At 40.8% G+C, this 21,728-nt stretch overlaps 1 protein-coding gene across 3 annotated transcripts in view; it reads right to left on the bottom strand.

The window, feature by feature from the left end:
* The window catches only part of LOC149190943 (glycine-rich RNA-binding protein 4, mitochondrial-like), a 62,237-nt gene extending 42,751 nt beyond the window's left edge, over positions 1-19,486 (bottom strand). Inside the window, exon 1 of one of the 3 annotated variants that reach the window (XM_089412312.1) lies at positions 19,207-19,486. In XM_089412312.1, coding sequence (XP_089268438.1) covers positions 19,207-19,327 — 121 coding nt within the window. In that variant the 5' untranslated portion in view covers positions 19,328-19,486. The remainder of the gene's footprint in view (positions 1-19,206) is intronic. The other 2 variants (XM_089412311.1, XM_089412313.1) reach the window with 2 other exon arrangements.
* Between the last annotated feature and the right edge of the window lie 2,242 nt (positions 19,487-21,728).

Raw genomic sequence — 21,728 nt, 5'->3', positions numbered from 1 at the left:
GTCTCACACTTGCAGGGCAAGGATATAGACCGAGAGATTTGGGAAGTTTTGTCTTCACTATATGAAGGTTCATCCGAATAGCGGAAGAGGTACCTAGAATAAAAATTGCAGCGAACATTGATGCAGAAGGGAGAAGGAGTTAACTCCTATCTTCAACGTCTTCAGGACACCAAAGACCATCTTGCTGCAGTGGGGTCCACTCCTCAGTCTACCGCGATGGTAAGGACAGCCCTAAATGGAGTCTCGGATGAATGACAAGTCTTCATCCAAAGTATATTGGGCAAGGAAAGACTACCTTCATGGAGGGAGATGTGGACAACCCTTCAACAGGAGGAATTAAGGAGGGACCTGGTAAAGGTCAATCTCAATGGCAGCAGTGGGAGTGACACGAAGATTGAGGAGGAGCGGAACATAGCTCTAGCATCAAAGGGACAACAAAAGCAGAAGCGGAAGAAGGACATTTCAAAGGTGAAATGTTTCAGATGTGGCGAGATGAGCCACTTTGCATCCCAGTGTCCTTTGAAGCAAAAGGATAAGGATGAGAAACATGATCCTAAGGTTGCTCCAGCAAATATTGACGAAGATGAGTTTTCCATGAGTGCCCACACATCTCCAAAAGGGAAATGGGGCGATATTGAGTTGTAGTCGAGAGGACTACATGTGGGCAGGATCCTTAAGGAGTCCACCTCTTGGATCAATTCCTTGTTACGGGAGCCCGAAATTCAACAGTAGCGAGATGGACTTAGTGTCAGATGATGCAGTGGATTGTTTGGAGAGACAGATGCAGTAGCTTGAGACGAGAGAGTGATCAGCACAGAGCCTAGGTTGGCAGCAGTGCAGATGGCATAGTGCAGAAGTCAGCAGCAGCGCAGAAGATTCAAAGGGTCAGAGACTAGTAGCAATCAGATTCCAACATTCATGGTATTATGCTGAACACAGTTAAGTTCAGTCATTTTGGATTTTTTCAGTTGCTTCTCTTAGCAATTGAGTTGTAGTACGAATGCAGTGTTAGCAGTGGCAGTGCTAGCAGCATGTCAGATGCAGCATTTGAGAGGGAGTTGTAGTACAGATGCAGTAGTGGCAGTGGCAGTGTCATGGGCAGCAGTACAGTAGCAGCAGCAGCACAGTGTTGGTGGCAGCAACAGTGCGAAAAGGAGGTGCTTCAAAAGCAGAGCGGCATGCAGATGGACATTGTTGCTAGAGCACTTTTCTCACTAAGAGGGGGCATTAATTTTTTGTAGCATAGGATGTGATCTCGCAATGAAAATTGGTGGAGAGGCTAAGGCACATAAGTTCTAAAGAACCCAGATACCGTTTGGTGAAATTCCACCTGGATTGTATTTTATTAAAATAATTAATATTTTTAATGGGGTTCCTAAAATCTAAACTTAGGAAAATTAAAATATTAATGGGTACTAATCAAAATATGGGTGAGGATGCTCTAGAAGGCGGATCAAGTCAAGTTTTAATCTTAGTCGTTGATTAGAGACTTAATCTCGGTCATTGAAGTCTCAATGAGAAAAGTATAAGAAAGAGGTTTGGGGTTCATTTAGAAAGACACATGGAGAGAACGAATTGATCTGGAATTCAATTTCTAAGGCTAGGAAGCTGAGATTTCGAATTAAGTGATCATTCTGCAGCAGAGAGGCAAGGATGGTTCGGGAGTACTGACAGAGAGAAGCTACTGGAGGCAGCGCAGTAGCCAAGAGGACTGACGTTGGGCCAATCTGGGCCCACATAGGCCTAACGCAGAGCCAGAAGGGGCAACGCAGAAGCAGAAGTTGCCCTCCACGTTGAAAGCCAGAATTGTCGGGGAACTATCGAAACAACCGGGAAGGTTGACGCAATAGGCAGAAGAGACAGCGCAGAGCTGACACAGAGCCTGTAAAACTGACGCAGGGCCAACGCAGAGATAGTCGGGGTTAGCCAGTTTAGCTGTCGGATCAACCAGAATCTACCAAGTGAAGTGAGGTAAAACTCACTCAGTTTTTCCACCATTGTATTTTCTCTGTCACTGGTTTGTCGAGAGGGCAACCAGCATTTGTATTCAGAATTACTGCTTAATAATAGAAAACCCTTAGAGCTGTTGCACCAGTTTTCCTGCATTGGGTTTTTCCAGGGACTATTTTGTCCAAAAATAATTGTATCATATGTATCTTGTTCTTTGCTCAGCTTTTTGTTTCATGTAATCAAATATTTAAAGTAGTGTAGGCTGCAGAAGTAATTTGCTTCAATATTCAAAGAATAACTTGATAATGTATATTAAAATCAAGTAGGAGAAGTAAATTTAGTTTTTGTTGCAGTAGGGGTTCCTTGAGACTAGGAATTTTCACAATCCCTCGATCCTTCAATCAACTACCTCTACCGGCTAAGTTTGAAGAGATCAACTAAATTACAATCTAGCTGAACATAGAAAAATCGATCTCCAACCAACTACAAATGAGCATGGAGGACAACTCTCCTCCCAACCAATATCTCAATCAACACAAATGAGATCAATCCTTCAATCAACTACCTCTACTGGCTTTTATTGCTTCCCTCTCAATATTTCCCAAGCCAAAAGATATCTCACTACTTTCTCCATATCCATTAAATAGTCACTCTTCATATCCATTCATGTAAAAAAAGCTCCATGCATAGGCTCCACTTGTCATCGAGACATTAAATCTTAATCATGCAGTCTGCTGCCATCTTATGAGTATCTTGTATGATCCAGGGTTGGCCCTGGGAGGCCTAATGTGATGAACGTTGAAAGACTTGTGTCTCTTTATTAATGCACTTTGTATCTCAGCTGAACATTTGATTAATTCATTAGAAGAAGAAGAATTGATTTTTTGGTTTTCCCCCTTGTAGGGTTTTGCCCTAGTCTCTGACCTAAATCCTAGTGTCTCTATTGTGTATGTTTTTCTTCTAATGTTTTTGACTGTTCCGCCACATAGTTGATGTTATTCTTCTCTCTATATAATTGCTTATTATGATATGGGGTGAATGAAATGTGAAAATTTGTTGAAAAGTTCAAAAATGCGATTATCTACAGCATAGAACAATCTAGCCCTAAAATTAACAACAATATGAGAAATCAAGCAGTCCTTCATGAAATCCAAGATGATCCTCTTCTCCTTGGCAACTTTCTTCTCATACTGAGCAAACTTCTGGGGATCAATGAGAACTATAACCTTCCCTTCAACTATGCCCCAAAGATCCATCTACTTCATTAGCATCTGCAACCTGCATTTCCTAAGTTGGAATCTTCTGCTAGTCAATCATACTCTCTGAGACCTAAGATCACGTTAGTCATTGCTGCAATCCCTTGAACAAAACTTTATTAAAACAGATCAACCAAAATAGTAACCTTTTGGAAGATCGGCCAAAGTAGCAACCTCACAAAATTTCAAATCACCCCTCTCAGGGATATTAAAAAACTTTTACCCATATCACCAGAGTTTACTAGGCATCACACCCACTAATGTCTCATGAGTCCCAATGCCTCTCACAAGCATGGATTTGCTCTAACCATTGGAGATTTCTGGGCATAACACCACTGAAATCTTCCGTTCTCAGCTACTATTTACAAGTCACTGAATTACCCATGCACTTGGATGGAAAATTCCAACAGCATGGCTCTGATACCATATTAAAATTTCACCTCGTAACAGCAGATCTACACTCATAGAACTTAAACACTAAAATTGGATCCGAAAGTTCTATAAGCCCTATCAAAGCTTCAAATCTGTATAAACCAAAATGTTGTCCGAAATTTTAAAGAGTGTAGACACCATATGTCAAGAAGTTAGATCATTCGAGCATTAAACAAACGATCAATCCAATAAAAGATAGATCTGGAAAATCAAATCAACATGCTAAATCTGGAATCAGCCCAGCGTAAAACAGATAACAGATCTATGAAGAAATCATATCAGCACACTACCATCCCAGCAGTAAATAGAAGATAGATCAGATCTGGAAAAATTAGACCAGCGCACTAAATTCATACAAGCAACCACATATATTTCAATTACAGCAGAAAGGAAGATTGCATAAGCCAAAATCAGCTTCTCCTAAGCTTACAATGCAAAACCAACCAACTTCTCATAAGCTCGTAAAGCAAAGACAAAACCCTTCCTATTACATTTTTCGCGTTACTCTTCTCTAGCTCTCATCAAGAAACATAATAATGTAATGCAGTGTTTTGCTCCTCCTTCCTTTTATAAAGTAAGGGGAGTGTAGGGTAAAACCCTAACTCTGGATTAGGTTCACAAACGAAGAATGGATCCACAACTGACAGTCTACATATGTCAATTAGGATAAGCATATACCATTCGTGCCAACCCACCCACTCCACATACTTTAAAGCAACACGATATATTTTTATGCAACAACCTCAGTAGTGTGCCCTCCTAGTCCTAAGTAACTCCGAGTGCAAAAAATAGATGAAAGGGGGCTATCAGACAACTTGTCCTCGTGAGACTCTCTCCCACTAATGTGCCCACTCAAAGCAAGAGTCAAACACTCTCCAAGCATCATGTAAACTAACAGCCATATGAGCTAAGATCTTGTGGATACTAATTAGAGGGTAAAGTGCATCATATAAGGAAATTATGCAGGCAAAACACTTCCAAAATGCATAAAGGTACAAGACTGCTCCTTGTTCCCCTCCAGAGAGAGGATCCCAGATTTGCAGATTAATTGCCAAAAGCTTCTCTCTTATTAAAGAAAACACGTCTTTGTCCCCAGCAAATGGCAGAGAGGTGAATATATGGGCAGACCTCCTCTTGATTAAATTACTCTCCTTCAGCCTCTGAGGGAGTAGTTTAGCAGCCTGAATTCCAGCACTGTGTTTGATATTTCAGAATGGGCAGAAAACACCCTACCAATATGAAAAGCATGGAAGATCCCCCGATGTTAAAATTGGCAACTAGGGCCAACCTCCACCTTAGGACAGCTCATATGATGGAGATGACTATTGCATTGGATTCCTCTTGCGGAGAGGTACAATTTTGATGTAAAGATCATCTCATTCTGACAAGCAGAAATGGAATTTTTAATTTATTCCTTCTCATGGACAAATTGTCAAGGTCGGCCTAAGTGAAATGTAGGCTCATGAAGCCCAATGGATGGGTCTCTTTACCCTCAACGAATTGTATAAATAGGAGTGACCCTTCTCTCATTTGGACACTCGCTCATCTCATCACATCATCTTCTCTCTCCTCTCTTGATTGGTTCGTACACTTGGAAGCTCTTTTCTCTGAGCAAGTCTGGAAGCCTGAAGGAAGGCTGATTTCAGGAGACCGAAATTTTTGTGATTAGGGCAGCATTGACCAGCGTTGACTTGGGCGCTTTGACCAAGCATTGACTTCTGTTTTTGGGCCAGAACTTCGATCTTTCTAGGCCGCATTTTATGGCACGCAAATCGAGGCAATTGGGGACAATTTGTCCACATTGACTACAGCATTGACTTTCTATTTGACCGCAGAAATGACAGCAAGGATTGTTTGGGTTGACAAAACTGTTTTGGGTTGACTTTGATTCTCTTTGGAGGCCATACTATTTTTCTGTGGACCGAGTTGATTAGAGGCTGATTTGTGGCAGCTTTGACCACTGTTGACTTTCTGGTTAGGGCTACATTGACCACTGATTTGACTGCTGATTTGGCAGATCTGTTTTGGGCTTGTATTTATGATATTTGTACTCTCTCTCTGCTGAATTATTGAAGAATAATAAGAAGATTTGATCAAAGGGTTTCCCCACATTGGGGTTTGTCCCTGGGATCCGCCACATCTTGTGTCCTCTTGTCTTTGCTTGTCTTCTGCCTATGATTTTATGTTCTATCTGCATTTATTGTGAATGTTTATAAGTTAATGTGATTGCTACTGGATATAATTGGAAATTGTCATTGGGCTGCTAAAAGAACATTGAAGTAAATTGTGCTTAAGCATAGAACATACCATTGTTATCTAAAATGAACATGGTATCAGAGCTCAGGTGAAGACAAAGCCCAAGCAAGAGTAAAGCAAAGCAATCACTAAGAGAAATTGTTGGACAAGGACTTGGAACTAGTCCCAATGACGACTACATCTTTCTTCAAATCCGAGGACAAGCTTAAGGATAGGTTCAACTATCATGCATGGAAGATGACTTTGGATTTGACTTTGGAAGAGAATGATGTCATTTGCTATGTCAAAGGAAGGATAGCAAAGCTTCCTTCAAATGCATCCGCTGCTGCACAAACCAAGTACAAGAAAGGTGAGGTAAAAGCTAAGAAGATTATTGTTGATTCCATTCATAAGCCTTTGGTTGCCTATATCTCTGATTTGGAAACATCTAAGGAGATGTATGAAAAGTTGGTCAAGATGTTCAAAGTAAACAATGCAAATCAAATTCTCTTTTTCAAAAACACACTGAAAGATACCAATATTGATAGAGGAGAATCCATCCAATCCTACTTCATGAGGATTACCAAGATCAAGAATAATTTTCTATCTATTGGTGAAATCACTAGTGACCGAGAACACTCTCTTATTGCTCTCAGGGACCTTACAAGAGATTGGGATGTGTCCAACACTACCATTCTCAACAATGACAAGATTTCGGGATTTGATGAACTATTGGCTAGATGCACTCAAGAAGAAATAAGGATGATAGAAAGAGACAAGCCCTTAAATGGAAGCAATCCTACTGCCTTCTCTGCTCATTCTAAGAGAAGGAACAATGTTGGTCCAAGGAATCAAGGACAAGGGTTCAAGTCGGGATTCAAAGAAGGAAGGAAAGGAAGGTGCTTCAATTGTAACAGGTTTGGCCACTTCGCTAGAGAGTGTCCTCACAAGAAGGATACTCCAAGAGATGATGACAATAACAACAACAACTTCAAGGGAAATGGCAATCAAAGGAACAACAAGTTCAATAACAAAGGAAAGAGGAATGATCCTGCTGCTCGAAATGGAGGTGGTCGTCCTCCCAAGAAGTCAAGAAACTCCAGGTATGATGAAGTTAATGTTGTAAAGAAAAAAGAATTTTATCTTATTTCTGCCCTCTCCACCACCTCTCCTTTGAATATATTGGACCATTGGTTGATTGATAGTGGTGCCTCAAGGCACTTCACTAGGTACAAATAAGCTCTCTCAAATTTGGTTGAAAAGAAGAAAAATAAGGAGATTATACTTGGGGATAATGCCACTTATCCCATGAAAGGAAATGGGACCGTTACTCTCTACTTAAATCAAGGTCAAACCCTACACTTACAAGAAGTGCTATATGTACCTGATCTGAAAAAGAACTTGGTTTCTATTTTTGTGATGGAAGAACAAAGGTTTTAAGGTGACATTCATTGATGGGAAGGTCCATCTTTGGCAAAGGAATCCAAGAGATGCATTCACTCTAGGATTCACGGTTGAAGGTCTTTATTAGGTTGGAGGAAGTTCATTGGGAGCAATGACTTGTGATACTTCTCTTCAATCCGAATTGTGGCACTAAAGATTTGTTCACCTTCATTTCAAATCCTTACCTGTTAAAATTGGCAACTAGGGCCAAACTCCATGTGGGTCACCTTATTTATGGCAGCTGATATTTTTTTTGGATTCCTCTCATCGAGAGGTGTAGGATTGATCTAACGATCATCCGATTCCGACATGTATTCATGGAGATATGAATTTATTTGTATTTCTTAACAATTTGTCAAGGTCGACCAGCAAGCAAAACAGTGTTTCACACCCCCAGCTCATCCTCAACGTGGCATATAAAAGGAGGAGACCTTGTGGCATTATGACACTCATCTCATCATCTCATTCCTCTCTCTCCTAGTCTGATTGGGTATGCGTAGGAGGAGGAAGTCACTCACACGTGGGAAGAAGGAAGGACGCAAGTCTGATCTAGGGCAGCGTTGACTAGGGTTGACCGTGGAGCAGCAGGGTTGTATTTTGACTGTGTTGACCAGCGAAGAGGACTGTTTGACTGCGATTTGGGTTGGGCAACCTCTCCTAGGCTAGCCGCATTTCTGGGCAGCAAAGCGTTGACCTGTTTGACCATATATTTGACCAGCGTTGATTGTTGAGGGTTGACCATAGACTTTGACTTTCGTTGACTATTGTTTGACCTTCATTTCAGGACTGTTTTGGGTTGCCTATCATTGCTATTGGAGGCCGAGTTGACCAAGGTTGACTTGAGGTCATTTGTGAGTTGGTTGACCAACTTTGACTTTGTTGGTTAGGGTTTAGTTGCTGTTGTTGCTGGTTAGGGTTTAGTTGTTGTTGTCATAAAATTACAGAATTGTGTAATTGTACTATCTCTCTCTCTGCTGAATTACTGAAGAATAAAAGAAGAATTCAGCAAAGGGTTTCCCCGCATTGGGGTTTGTCCCTGGCTAGTGCCACATCTTGTGTCTCTTGTCTTGGCTTGTCTTCTACTGTTTACATTTACGTTCTATCTACATTTTACTGTCATGCTGATATGATTCTGGAAATTGATATTGGGCAAATAAGAAGATCGAAGTAAATTGCTCTTAAGCATAGAACATACCATAATTTAACATGGTATCAGAGCTGAGGTGAAGACAAAGCCCAAGCAAGAGTGAAAGAGCAATCACCGAAGATAGTTGGAAAGGTCAAAAGGCTTCATGGGTTCCTCATCTCACTTCTCGGTCGAAGACAAGCTCCGTGAGAAGTCTGACTATCACGGATGGAAGATGTCTCTTGATCTAACATTAGAAGAGCAAGAAGTGTTGGACTATGTGAGGGACAGAATTATGGAACCTCCATCAAATGCAACGGCTGCAACAAAGAACAAGTACACTAAGTGTGAAGTCAAAGCGAAGAAGATTATCCGAGACTCTATTGACAAGCGTCTGGTGGCCTACATTTCCGAGTTGAACACCTCCAAGGAGATCTACGACAAACTGGTAAGCTTGTTTAAAGTTAGTGATGCAAATCAAGTTTTGTTCCTCAAAAATAAGTTGAAGGATATTAAGAAGGGCAAGGACGAGGATACTCAATCCTACTTGTTAAGGATCACTAAGATCAAGAATGATTCCCTATCGATTGGAGAAGTCATTCCTGATAGGGAACTATCACTACCCTTGAAGAGCTCCCATCTGAATGGTATATATTTAGAACCACTCTTCTCAAAAATGATCGAATTCCGAGATTTGAAGAATTGATGTCGATATGCATTCAAGAAGAGACAAGGATGGTGGAGCAAGAAATGTCTTCAAGCAAAGGCAACCCCACTGCTTTCTCCTCTCATGCCAAAAGGAGAAATAATTATGGGTCTAAAAGTCATTTCAAAGTAAAGCTCGGATCGAAGGGTGGAAGGAAGGGAAGATGCTTCGTTTGCAATAAATTTGGCCACTATGCGAGGGAGTGTCCAAATAGAAAGGACACATCACATGATGATGATCAAAATCACTCCAGGGGCAACTCTAGCCACAATCAAAGGAATGGCAAGTTCAATGGCAAAGGAAAGAGGAATGCGGGAAATCAAGGAAGTGGTCAACCCTCCAAGAAAGCAAGGAACTCCAGGTATGAATCAAATGTTGTAACAATAAGCAAGATGAGTATTATCTGATATCGGCACTCTCCACTACCTCTCCTCCGGACTCGTTGGGCAATTGGCTTATTGATAATGGTGCCTCAAGGCACTTCACTGGTTACAAGGAAGCTCTCTCTAATCTGATAGAGAAGGAGACAAACTTGGAGACAATTCCACCTATCCCGTAAAGGGTGTAAGGAATGTCACTCTTCAATTAAATCAGGGTAACACAATTCATTTGCAAGAAGTCTTATATGTACCTGATCTCAAGAAGAACCTGGTGTCCATTTCGACAATGGAAGACAAAGGCTACAAGGTGGCCTTCATCATTGGCAAGGTACGTGTGTGGAAAGAATTTTTAAGATGCTTTTACTCTTAGGTTTCGGGTTGACTCTTTATATCAAGTTGGAGGAAGTCCGCTGGGAGTCATGTCTTGCGACACATCTCTACCATCTGAATTATGGCACCGGAGGTTTGTCCGCCTTCATTATAAGGCTCTACCCGATGTGAGACAGATGGCGACAGGGATGCTCAAGTTCAAAGTAGAGCATGAAGGTGTATGTACGGGGTGTGCCGAAGGGAAGCTTAAAAGGGGACCATTCCCCCCAAGCCATAGCAAGACCTCCGACATTTTGCAGTTGGTTCACTCCAACATATCTGGTATGATGCCCATGAACTCTTTGGGAGGATATCTATATTATCTCACTTTTACAGATGATTATTCTCGCAAGACTTGGATATACTTCTTGAAAAAGAAGGATGAAGTGTTCTCCTGGTTCCATCACTTCAAAGCCTTGATCGAGAATCAAACCGAGAAGAGAATCAAGATTTTAAGGACTGATAATGGGACCGAGTATGAATCCAATGAGTTCCATGACTTTTGCAAAGAAGTTGGCATTAAGAGGGAGACCACAACACCATACACTCCTAAGCAGAATGGTGTGGCTGAAAGGAAGAATCGTACGATTATGGAAGTTGTTCGTTCCATGCTCCATGATCAAAGGCTTCTGAAGTTTCTATGGGCCGAAGCTGCGAATACCGTCGTATATGTTCAAAACCGATGCCCTCATCAAGCATTGGATTCCAAGACTCCTGAAGAAATGTTCACTGGTAAGAAACCTGATGTCTCTCATTTTAGAATTTTTGGAAGTCCCGTATATTTTCATGTGCCGAAAGAGAAAAGGAGCAAATTAGGTGCATCTGGAAAGAAGGGAATCTTTGTGGGCTATAGCGAAAATTCTAAGGGCTATAGAATCTATGTCGCTGGTCAAAGGGAAGTCTAAATAAGCCATGATGTCACCTTTGATGAAGATATGGCTCTTAGCAAGGTTGACAATCTTCCTATTCTAAGGAAAGATAAAGAAGCTGACACCAGAAAGCCGGATGAGAAGGAAGATGAAACAATGCTCGATGTTGAAGAACCTATGGATCCTATTGATCCCCCACCATAAGAGCCTTCCTCTTCTAGGAAAAGGCCCTCATGGCTTAGGGGGACTCTTGAAGATGCTGAGAGACATATTGCACCCAAACGCACTTTCCGTGAAAGCAAGAAGCCGACCAGGTATCAGGGATACTTGACCATTATGAGCACCATCATTCAAAATGAGCCTTCATTGTTCGAAGAAGCCATGAAGCATCAAGTATGGAAGGATGCTATGAATGAAGAATACAAGTCCATCATGAAGAATGATGTTTGGGATGTGGTCCCCAGACCCCAGGACAAAACAGTTGTCACCTCGAAATGGCTTTACAAAATCAAGCATGTAGTTAATGGAAGTGTGGAAAAGTATAAGGCTCACTTTGTTGCTCGAGGCTTCTCTCAAAAGGAAGGTGTAGATTATGATGAGATATTTGCACCTGTTGTCCGATACACCACCATCTGCTCGATCATAGCCCTTGCTGCTTCGCAAGGATGGAACCTACATTAGATGGATGTCAAGGCCGCGTTCTTGCATGGTTCGATTAAAGAGGAAGTCTATGTGGAACAACCCAAGGGGTAAAGAGGAAGTCTATGTGGAACAACCCAAGGGGTTTGAGATTCATAATCGAGAATCTCACGTATGCAGGTTGAAGAAAGCTCTCTATGGGCTGAAGCAAGTAGCCAGAGCTTGGTATGAGAGGATCAATAGCTATTTGATGAAGTTGGGATTCACTAGGAGTGAAGTCGATCCGAACCTTTACTTTAAGGTTGAAGATGATAAGCCTCTCATACTGGTGTTGTATGTTGACGACCTCTTTCTGACAGGTGCAGACCCTCTCATTCACAAATGTAAGAGGGAGTTGGCTTCCGAATTTGAGATGAAGGACCTAGGACTGATGCACTATTTCCTAGGGCTGGAGGTCTGGCAAAAGCCAGGAGAAATTTTCCTATCTCAAGGAAAATACGTGGTGAAGATATTGGAGAGATTTGGTATGGTGGACTGCAAGCCCGTGACTACCCCGATGGAGCTTAACTTCAAGAAGTTATGCGGTAGTGCTGCCGGACCTGTTTTGGGAAATGCTTCTGAGTATCGTCAACTCATAGGAGCATTCATGTTCTTCGTGAACTCTCATCCGGATATATGTTTTGCAGTCAACACGTTGAGCCAATATATGTTTGAGCCTCATCAATCACATTGGATTGATGCCAAGAATCTTCTGAGATATCTTCGGGGCACAATCACTCATAGACTAAGATAAACTGCCGGAGATGTGAGGTTGCATGATTATTCTGATGCTGATTGGGCAGGCAGTGTAGTGGACAGAAAGAGCACTTCCGGGTGTTTTTTCTCTTTGGGTTCTGCTTCAATTTCCTGGATGAGCAAGAAGCACAAGTCGGTGGCCTTGAGCACTGTTGAGGCCGAGTACATTACTGCGAGTATGGCCTCCTGTGAAGTTGAGAGATGTGGGATGGTGGACTGCAAGTTCGTGACTACTCTGATGGAACCCAACTTTAAGAAGCTATGTGGAAGTGTTGTTGGGCCCAGATTAGTGAACCCTACCAAGTATCATCAACTTGTGGGGGCACTGATGTTCTTGGTCAACTCTCGTCCTGACATATGCTTCATTGTGAACACGTTGAGTCAATATATGGTCGAGCCTCATCACATTCATTGGATTGATGCCAAGAATCCCTTGAGATATCTCCAGGGCACAATCCAATATGGATTGAGATACACTACTGGGGATTTCAGACTACATGGATACATAGATGTTGAACGGGATGGCAGTGTGGTGGATCGTAAGATCACGTCTAGGTGTTGCTTCTCTTTGGGATCTGCCTTATATCTTGGATGAACCGGAAGCAGAAATCGGTTGCACTAAGCATCGCCGAGGCCGAATACATTGCTGCAAGTATGGCTTGTTGTGAAGCAGTTTGGTTGAGGAAGCTCTTTAGTGAACTATTTGAGCATGTGCTAGATACCACTGTGATCTTCTGTGAAAACTAGAGTGGGATTCATCTATCAGAGAATCCCGTGTTCCACGACCGCTCCAAACACATTGACATCAGGTACCACTTTATCCAGGATATGGTACAACGGGGAGCAGTTGAGCTCCAACACATCAGGACAGATGAGCATGTTGCAAACATTCTCATGAAGCCTCTCAGGAAGGTCATAACCTTCTAAGAGAGACTTGGAGTCATGGAACAACCCTCTTATGAGGGTCCCATATGAGTTGGACACAGAGCTTTGGGAGCTCCTGGGGGCATGGGGTACTTCTTGGAGCTAGCTATGAGCGATCATGGGGTGAGTGGTTCACCTTCCCCTAGTGGTGCGCTGGAGACAGGGTGAGTGGTTCACCTTCCTTTAGTGGTGCGCTGTATAAAGGGTGAGTGGTTCACCTTCCCCTGTGATACCCCATTCTGGTTGACATGTGTGGAGGGTGAGTGGTTCACCTTCCCCTACCCGGACACATGCATGTAGGGTGAGTGGTTCACCTTCCCCTACGATTGACATATGCATAGGATGAGTGGTTCACCTTCTCCTATGGCATATGAGCAGGATGAGTGGTTCACCTTCTCCTATTGATGCCCCGACACACATCCTACCCATAGAGTCCGGGACTCATGGGAAGTACCTCTCATCTGGCCAATGAGTTGGGAAAAGCTGGTTAGGGACCATAGCACTACCGATGGACGCATCATGTACTGTCGTACTCCCTATGACTAGGATGCATGGTGTTCAACAACTTGATATGGGATCAAGGACTGACTTTAGTCAGTGGAGAGTGGTATGATACACTCTCGATCACTTCTTCTTCATTATTACTTCATGGTTCAGCAGAGCAGAACATGATAGTGAGGACAGGGATGGTACAGGATGATAGGTTGGCATGATGATGGATTGGCAGGTGGAATTCTCCATAGTTGAGAGCATAGTATTCAAAACCGGCCTTGCTAACCGGTTACCGGTCTAACCGGCCGGTTAGCAGGCCCACCAGTCAAAGCCGGCCAAAAAACCCAGTCAGAGGCGCCACTTTCCTTTTTTTTGCAAACAACTGGTCCTAACCGGCCGGTTTAGGACGGAACCGAACCCGATCAGAGGGGCCACTTTCCTTTTTTTTGCAAACAACCGGTCCTAACCGGCCGGTTTAGGACGGAACCAACTGGTTAGGAGGCACGCCCACCGTGAGCCCAAAAAGTGTCTTTTTAACTATGTTTTAGGGGTTTTGGAGGGAAACTAAGGGTGCTTTCCCTCCAAAAACACCCTCTCCAAGCCTTTAAGAGGCCCCTCTCCCTCTCATTTGTCTCACACATCTCATTTGGAGTGTTTGTGAGTTTGCTTGGGAGCTTGGAGAGTGTTGAGTTTTTGCTGGAGTAGTGGAACAGCAGAGTTTAAGCTAAGTAGTAGTCATCATGCCTCCGAAAGCCAGAAATACTGCATGGGCTCATTGTGATATGATTGATGGCAAAATGATCTGCAAATATTGCCAAAAATCCATTGAAGGAGGGGGTATTAACAGGTTCAAGCAACACTTGGCTGGGATACGAGGTCATGTAAAGCCATGTGGAGCACCAAATGAAATAATAGGGCATATCAGGGCAGAATACCTTTAGAAGTTTGAGACTCAAGTCACTGAACCAATAGAGAAGTTTGTGACTGCAAAGATTGGGAGTCGAGACTCAACCAACTGAGTTTGATCATGACTCATGAGTCATGAGAAGTTTCAAGTGATAATGTTGATCACTATTATAGTATTATCATATATGTAGACTTGAGTCTTGTAGTAGGCCACTGGCCATATAGTTTGTAGGCTTTGTTTTTGCACTCTAGAGGCCATTTAGAGCCTCATTGCTTATGTATTTTGTCGATGATATGTATTGCACTCGGTGCCATTTTGATATATTCACCTTTACATGGTATATAAATGAGCAATCTTTGCATATTTTGACTCTATTGGCTTGGAATCATGGTTTTAAATCTTAAAAATAGTTTTTTTCATTAAAAATTAATTATTTAATGTATTTTTCTAAAATCAGTTTGTTTAGACCAAAGCAGTCCTAGTTAGACCGGTTCCAGTGAGTAAACCGACTCATTAGGTGGACCGGTTTGGTCACCGATTCCGGTTTTAAAAACACTAGTTGAGAGGGAGTGTTAAAATTGGCAACTAGGGCCAACCTCCACCTTAGGACAACTCATATGATGGAGATGACTATTGCATTGGATTCCTCTTTAGGAGAAGTGCAATTTGATATAAAGATCATCTCATTTTGACAAGCAGAAATGGAGTTTCTAATTTATTCTTTCTCATGGACAAATTGTCAAGGTCGACCTCAGTCAAATGTAGGCTCATGAAGCCCAATGGATGGGTCTCCTCACCCTCAATGAATTGTATAAATAGGAATGACAGCCTCTCATTTGGACACTCACTCATCTCATCACAACGTCTTCTCTTTCCTCTCTTGATTGGTTCGTACACTTGGAGGCTCTTTTCTCTTCGCACGTGTGGAAGGAAGGCTGATTTCAAGAGATCGAAATTTCTGTGATTAGGGCAGCGTTGACCAGCGTTGACTTGGGACTTTGACCAAGCGTTGACTTCTGTTTTGGGCCAGAACTTCGATCCTTTTAGGCTGCATTCTTTGGCACACAAATTGAGGCAATTGGGGACAATTTAAGCACGTTGACTGCAGTGTTTATTTTCAGTTTGATGCAGAAATGACAGCAAGGATTGTTTGGGTTGACCGAGCTGTTTTGGGTTGACTTTGACCCTCTTTGGAGGCCATACTATTTTGCTGTGGACCAAGTTGATTAGAGGCTGATTTGGGACAGCTTTGACCACTGTTGACTTTCTGGTTAGGGCTGCGTTGACTACTGATTTCATTGCTGATTTGGTAGATCTGTTTTGAGCTTGTCTTTATGATATTTGTACTCTCTCTCTCTCTGCTGAACTATTGAAGAATAATAAGAAGATTTGATCAAAGGATTTCCCCACATTGGGGTTTGTCCTTGGCAACCGCCACATCTTGTGTCTTCTTGTCTTTGATTGTCTTCTGCATATGATTTTATGTTCTATCTGCATTTACTGTCAATGTTTATAAGTTAATGTGATTGCTACTGGATATAATTGGAAATTGTTATTGGGCTGCTAAAGGAACATTGAAGTAAATTGTGCTTAAGCATAGAACATACCATTGTTATCTAAAATTAACACCTGAGGAGTTCGTCCCAATCTGTTTTGGGCCTGGGAACTTTTTGTTAAAGCGTCAAGTGTTATTGACCCTAAGGAATCAGAAAGCAAAGGACTGCTTATTGAGGGGATCATCTTCTGAGAAATACTCAATTAGAGAGGCCTACAACCGACTGATTCAGCAGCCTAGTAAATCCAGGGTGCAGGATGGAAGGTGAGGGGATCATCTTCAGGGAAATACTCAATTAAAGAGGCCTACAATCAACTGATTCAGCAGCCAAGTCAATCCGAGGTGCAGGATGGAAGATGAGTGAAGATTTGGGTCTTACGTTCGATACAAAATTAATATTTTCCTTTTGGACTATGGCTCACAATAGGCTTTTAACTGCTGATAATCTAGCGAAATGAGAAATAGCAGGACTCTCATGATGTTTGTTATCAAGGTAGAGAACAAAACATCTGCTCATATCTTCACTGAATGTGCATTTGTTAGAAAAATCTGATCACTTCTACGACAGGACACAGATCTCTCAGTGAACATAAAGCCAAGAGTTATGGACCAGTTCATTGTTAGTTAGGGGAATTCTTACCTGAGAGGATTAAAAGGGAAGCTGCTTCTCAAAGCAGTCTGGAACTCAGTCCCAAGATTTATAGCGTAGAAAATTTGGCTTAACAGAAATAGTTTGATCCTTAAAAATAGGGGAAGTCCATTTTACAGGTTAAAGACTCCATTGTTCGACGCTCAAAGAAACTATCTTCACGACCTTTCAAGGAATGTGATTCTACATTCTCAAAATAGCAGTTATATATGGCTCGCAGTGATATATGGCTCCATACCTGAGGCATTGCTGGTAGGCCATCTGTCCTAAACAGTTTTGCTTCAAAAGGAGTCAATGTGCCCGATGTAGAAGACATCCTTCTGTGGATAGAGTCAAGAAACAAGACTGTTCTAATGTTTAAAGGGGGTTTCTAAAGGCAACCCCAGCCCCTCAAGTTCCAGAGGTTGCCTTTGGATAATGGATAAAGGTGTTGAGAAATGTAACTAGTACTAGTATTCATAATTGTATTTGAGTCATGATGTAATGTATTTGTCAAAAGAAAGAAACAGGGAAATTATTATAAAAAGAAAATTATGTATAAGCATGGGTTTCATGCTCAATTTATTTTATTTCTAGGTCAAAGCGCCCATTGTGTGCTTCTAGGGTTTGTGTCATGAGTCATGAGTCTTAGTCCTTGTCATCATGTAATAGTCTCTTATTGGGCATTTTGTATCAAAGAAGGAAATTTATTTCTATGTAAATCCGTCTAATATGGCTCCTCCACCAAGTCCGCCTGCCCTCCACTCAAGTCAGCCTCATAAAGGGATTCGACCACCTTGAAGAAGACTATATATATAAGTGCATTCGACCCATTGAGAGGACATCAATCAATGGAATTCGATCTGCAATTCTAGAAGTGAAGAAGTTTGAAATACATAAAGGAAAGCCAATCTCTTTGCAAGAAGTAAAGGAAGCTTAGCGAAGTATAAGAAGTCTGAAATTCGTCATATTCTGCCACACGTGTGAGGAGACCAGTGGCAGAATAGCCAAGGGTGCAGACCAAGATTTCAGGTGCTGGAGAGAAGGCCGAGACCCTATTTTTGGAAGGATGATTTATGCTGATTTGTGAGAACTTGACTGAAGTTTGATTTGTCTACATGGGAGGCTGACTTGGTGGATTGGAGAAAGTCTATGTCTTGGTCAAAAGGGTCTAAGTTGTCTCATTTGATTTTATTCTAAAGAAGAGAATAAGAGTTTTTGGGTTTTCCCCTAAGAGAGAGGTTTTGCCCTGGCTGAGTGCCTACATCTGGTGTTCATTTGTCCTGGATGATCTTCACGCTTTTGGTAGTTGTTTGACAATAAAAAACATAATAATAACAAGAAAAAGAAGAATCTAATCAATCAAGTAAAAGAATGTCACAAGCAACTATCAAGTTAAGAGAAATCACCTTAACAAGCTGCCCTAAGGATTTGTCAACAAAAAGAGCGAGGAGAAGCGATAGCGTTAAAATTTCAAAACATATTACTGCTCTACTGAGCACAGAAGTGGCATCTTTCAACAATTTCTGGCAGTTAACAGAAGGTTTGGTGGTAGAGGACTCCAATTGCAGTGCTTCAAGAGGTGACACCTACAGTTCCAAATCCTGAACTTGAAGTGGTGGGTAGCTCTGTGCAAAGTAATTAGGGCACCATGGATCTTCCAGCGAAAGAAGAACTGGAAGTTGATCTTGGATCTCTCGATGAGCAATAGTTCTGTCCTATTTAGACGGCAAGTCAAGTATTTGCACAGCTAGGGTAGCTTTCAACAATTTCAAAACACATTACCGTTCTATTGAGCACAGCTAGGGTAGCTTTCAACAATTTCAGGCAGTTAACAAAAGGCTGGCTCGTAGAGGACTCCAATTGCAGCTCTTCAAGAGGTGGCACCCGCAGTTCCCAATCCTGGACTTGAAGCGATGGGTGGCTCTGTGCAAAGTAATTAAGGTGCCATGGAATTATGGATCTTCCAGCGAAAGAAGCATTTGAAGTTGATCTTGGATATCTCGAAGAGTAATAGTTTTCTCCTACTTAGAGTGCAAGTCAAGTATTTGCCCTCAGTGAGGAGTGAGGAAACAGAAAGAATTACCTGCCTCTGTTTCCCAGATGTAATGACAAAGCCAAAATAACCTCAGTCTGAAGCCACAATGACACTTTGTCCATGGAGAAAAACATGAAACTCTTAGTTTCTCTGTTGACATGAATGCTTCTTGTTATCTTAAAAAAAAGGGGGGGTCGCAAAGTCACCATGACAGAATTAATCACCATTACACTGACATCATCCTTTATTGAGTCAAATGCTCCACAAATTCACTATTCTAGATGGTATATTACTCACTAAATCAATACCTGACAACACAAAATATCTACCCCAACATACAAGGAATTAATATATATGGAGAAAATAATATATGAATTCAACCAATTACAGCAACAAAAATTCAGAATTCGTTTCTGGATATCGAGAACCAACCGATCTTGTTTCAGTCAATTTGGGATTTACCTCCGACAAAGAGCTTTCTATTGGGTCCACTCGAATGAATGAACGCCAAACGCCCAATGAGGTGGTTAGTATTCGGAGTGATTCCTCTAAATAAACAGTGGAACGCGGAAACGAGGAGCATTTTTATCCAAATTCATTCGGGATAATGGAATATGGGTTTTACGGTCCTTCTGGCTGAAAAGCCATTCCGTCAGGGTTTAGGGTTCTAGCTGTAGTTTATGCGAGAGCGTTTTAGGAGCTTTGACAAGGTAACACAACATTCGGTCCATCAGAGCGATCTTTGTGGTTTAATCACTTTCAATGAGTTCAAATTTTGTTAATTTGTTTTCCAATTATAGGTTGGTTCAATTTTTAAATTTACAGGATAAGTCTAGATCCAGATTAGTCATGTATGAAAAAACAATTTAACCCTGCAAAGAAATTTTTTGGAGATAGATAATCTATGGTATTATCTCGTGTGAACTTACCTGGTTCATTCTCAGTACAAATTGGACAATCAATATGAAGAATCTGAATCTTAAATTTTAACAGTTATAATAAATAGCTAGTTTTAAAATAATAATAAAAAATAGAAGATTAAAATGGACTTAACTCAAAAAAATTAAATTAAGTCAAATATTTAGATTCAGATTAAGTTAAAAAGTTTATAAATTAATAAGAATAAAAATAAATTAATTGGAATAAAATGTATATAAAATCAAATATTTAGATTAAAATATAAATATACAAAAATAAAATTAAATCAATTATTAATGCATGTTAGATATTAAGTCAAATGTTTAAAATTTAAGGGGTCTTTGTATTGATTTCTCTATTTAATCGGGTGTCATGATTTGATTCTCTCGTCGATAGACTATCTCTAATGTGATTATATGGAAAAATAAATAAATAAAATAAAAAATATTCTTAACATAAAATATGGATCACAGAAACCTAAATTCAGTTACACTTTAACCATGTTGTCCTCAAAATTATATGAACTAATATATAAGAATTTCCTAACTAATTAACAATAAATTTAATTATTGAGGGGTTTTGTCAGTGCATTATATTAGATATCATTTTTTGGGATTCAACTGCGTTAAGTAAGTCATTCATTTATGACCATTTCCATAACTAATTTCTCATGATTTTTGAATAAGTTTAATTTAGGTAAATTAAAGAAAGATTAACCATATTTGAAATTTGTTAAAGAATTTTCAAAAAAAGATTAATAATGTTTAATAATCGTTAAAGATTTATTATGTATAGAATCATTTTCTTATACAAAATAAATTACAAATTATTAATAAGTTTTTCTCTCTCAAAACATAGATATGTTAGTCGAAAATTTTAATGACAATGTGGATGTCTATACCCCATAAAGACACCCTTTATCAATGTTATTGACATGCTTAAATCTTTATAAATTTGGGAAGTTGTAAATCAATTTCATGCCACATGTTTAATTTGTGTTTTTGTTCACATGATAAGGTTAAGAGATATAGCCATGGTTGTTGTCCCACCAAACATTCCCAGATGAGGACATGCCCATGTGCCTTCCCTAATGAGATGCACAAACCATGATGTAGTCTACACGAATGACTATGTAATCTCACATAGTTTTCATGTAGGAAACCTCTAGAATTGGTGTTGGTTTAATGGAGGTGATCGTTTGGAGGTCTATTGCAGTTATGATGTGGGGGGCTGGTTTCAAGAGCTGCAGTTGAGTCCTTTCCTAGCCTATTTTCCCATGCAAAAACACTCATCACACATACGTGTGGCCTTTCGACCCGAGTGATGGATGAAATTTAAAGAAGGCATATGTACATTTGGGGTACCAAGACTTATAGGGCAGTGAATTATCAACATGCTTGGGCTCAAGCTCCTCCATTTTGAAATCATCATAAAGGGTGACTTCCAAGGATCCTTAGTTAGATATGTATCATGGGAAACTTGCTTTACTTTATTGTTTCTTTTTTCTTTGCATTGCTACCCTAGTGTGTCCGCTAGGAGTAGGTGCAATTGTTTCCCTTATTCTTGATTGTGGCATCAATGCTCAACCTCTCTCTTGGTCTATTGTAGTCGAGTTAGACGATAACATCCCTTCGATTTGAAATTCTTTCTTTGGATATTGTTTTTCTTCTCTACGGCCACCTCTACACTTGTTCATTTTTAGGCTCGCCATTGCCTTCTAAGCTTATCCCCTCCCTAGCCTCCCTTGTTCTTTACCCCCACGTCTAGTGTGAAATTTTTCTTCTTGGGAAGATTATGTTATTATTAGCAATCCTACAATGCCTCATCAGCGAGCATGAAGTCCATGAGGAGTGCCATACGTCAAGAAGCAAGGAGGCTCTTGATCCCAACAGAGAAAGGAAAATTTTGCAAATCATGACAACACTCCACAAAACATATAAGATGAAATGGCAACGACAAAACATGACATTGCAAGGGAGGGTGCTAAATAGATATTGAAGTACTTGAGGTAGCAGACTAGGTGTCTATTGAGTGCACTAAAGAAAAATATAGGCCATACATGTATA

Source organism: Pinus tabuliformis, chromosome 3_1 (assembly GCF_031772625.1).
Source record: "Pinus tabuliformis cultivar Carrire ecotype Pingquan chromosome 3_1, CPIR1, whole genome shotgun sequence".
In the NCBI taxonomy this organism is placed as follows: Eukaryota; Viridiplantae; Streptophyta; class Pinopsida; order Pinales; family Pinaceae; genus Pinus; species Pinus tabuliformis.
This window is presented reverse-complemented; position numbering and strand designations above follow the sequence as displayed.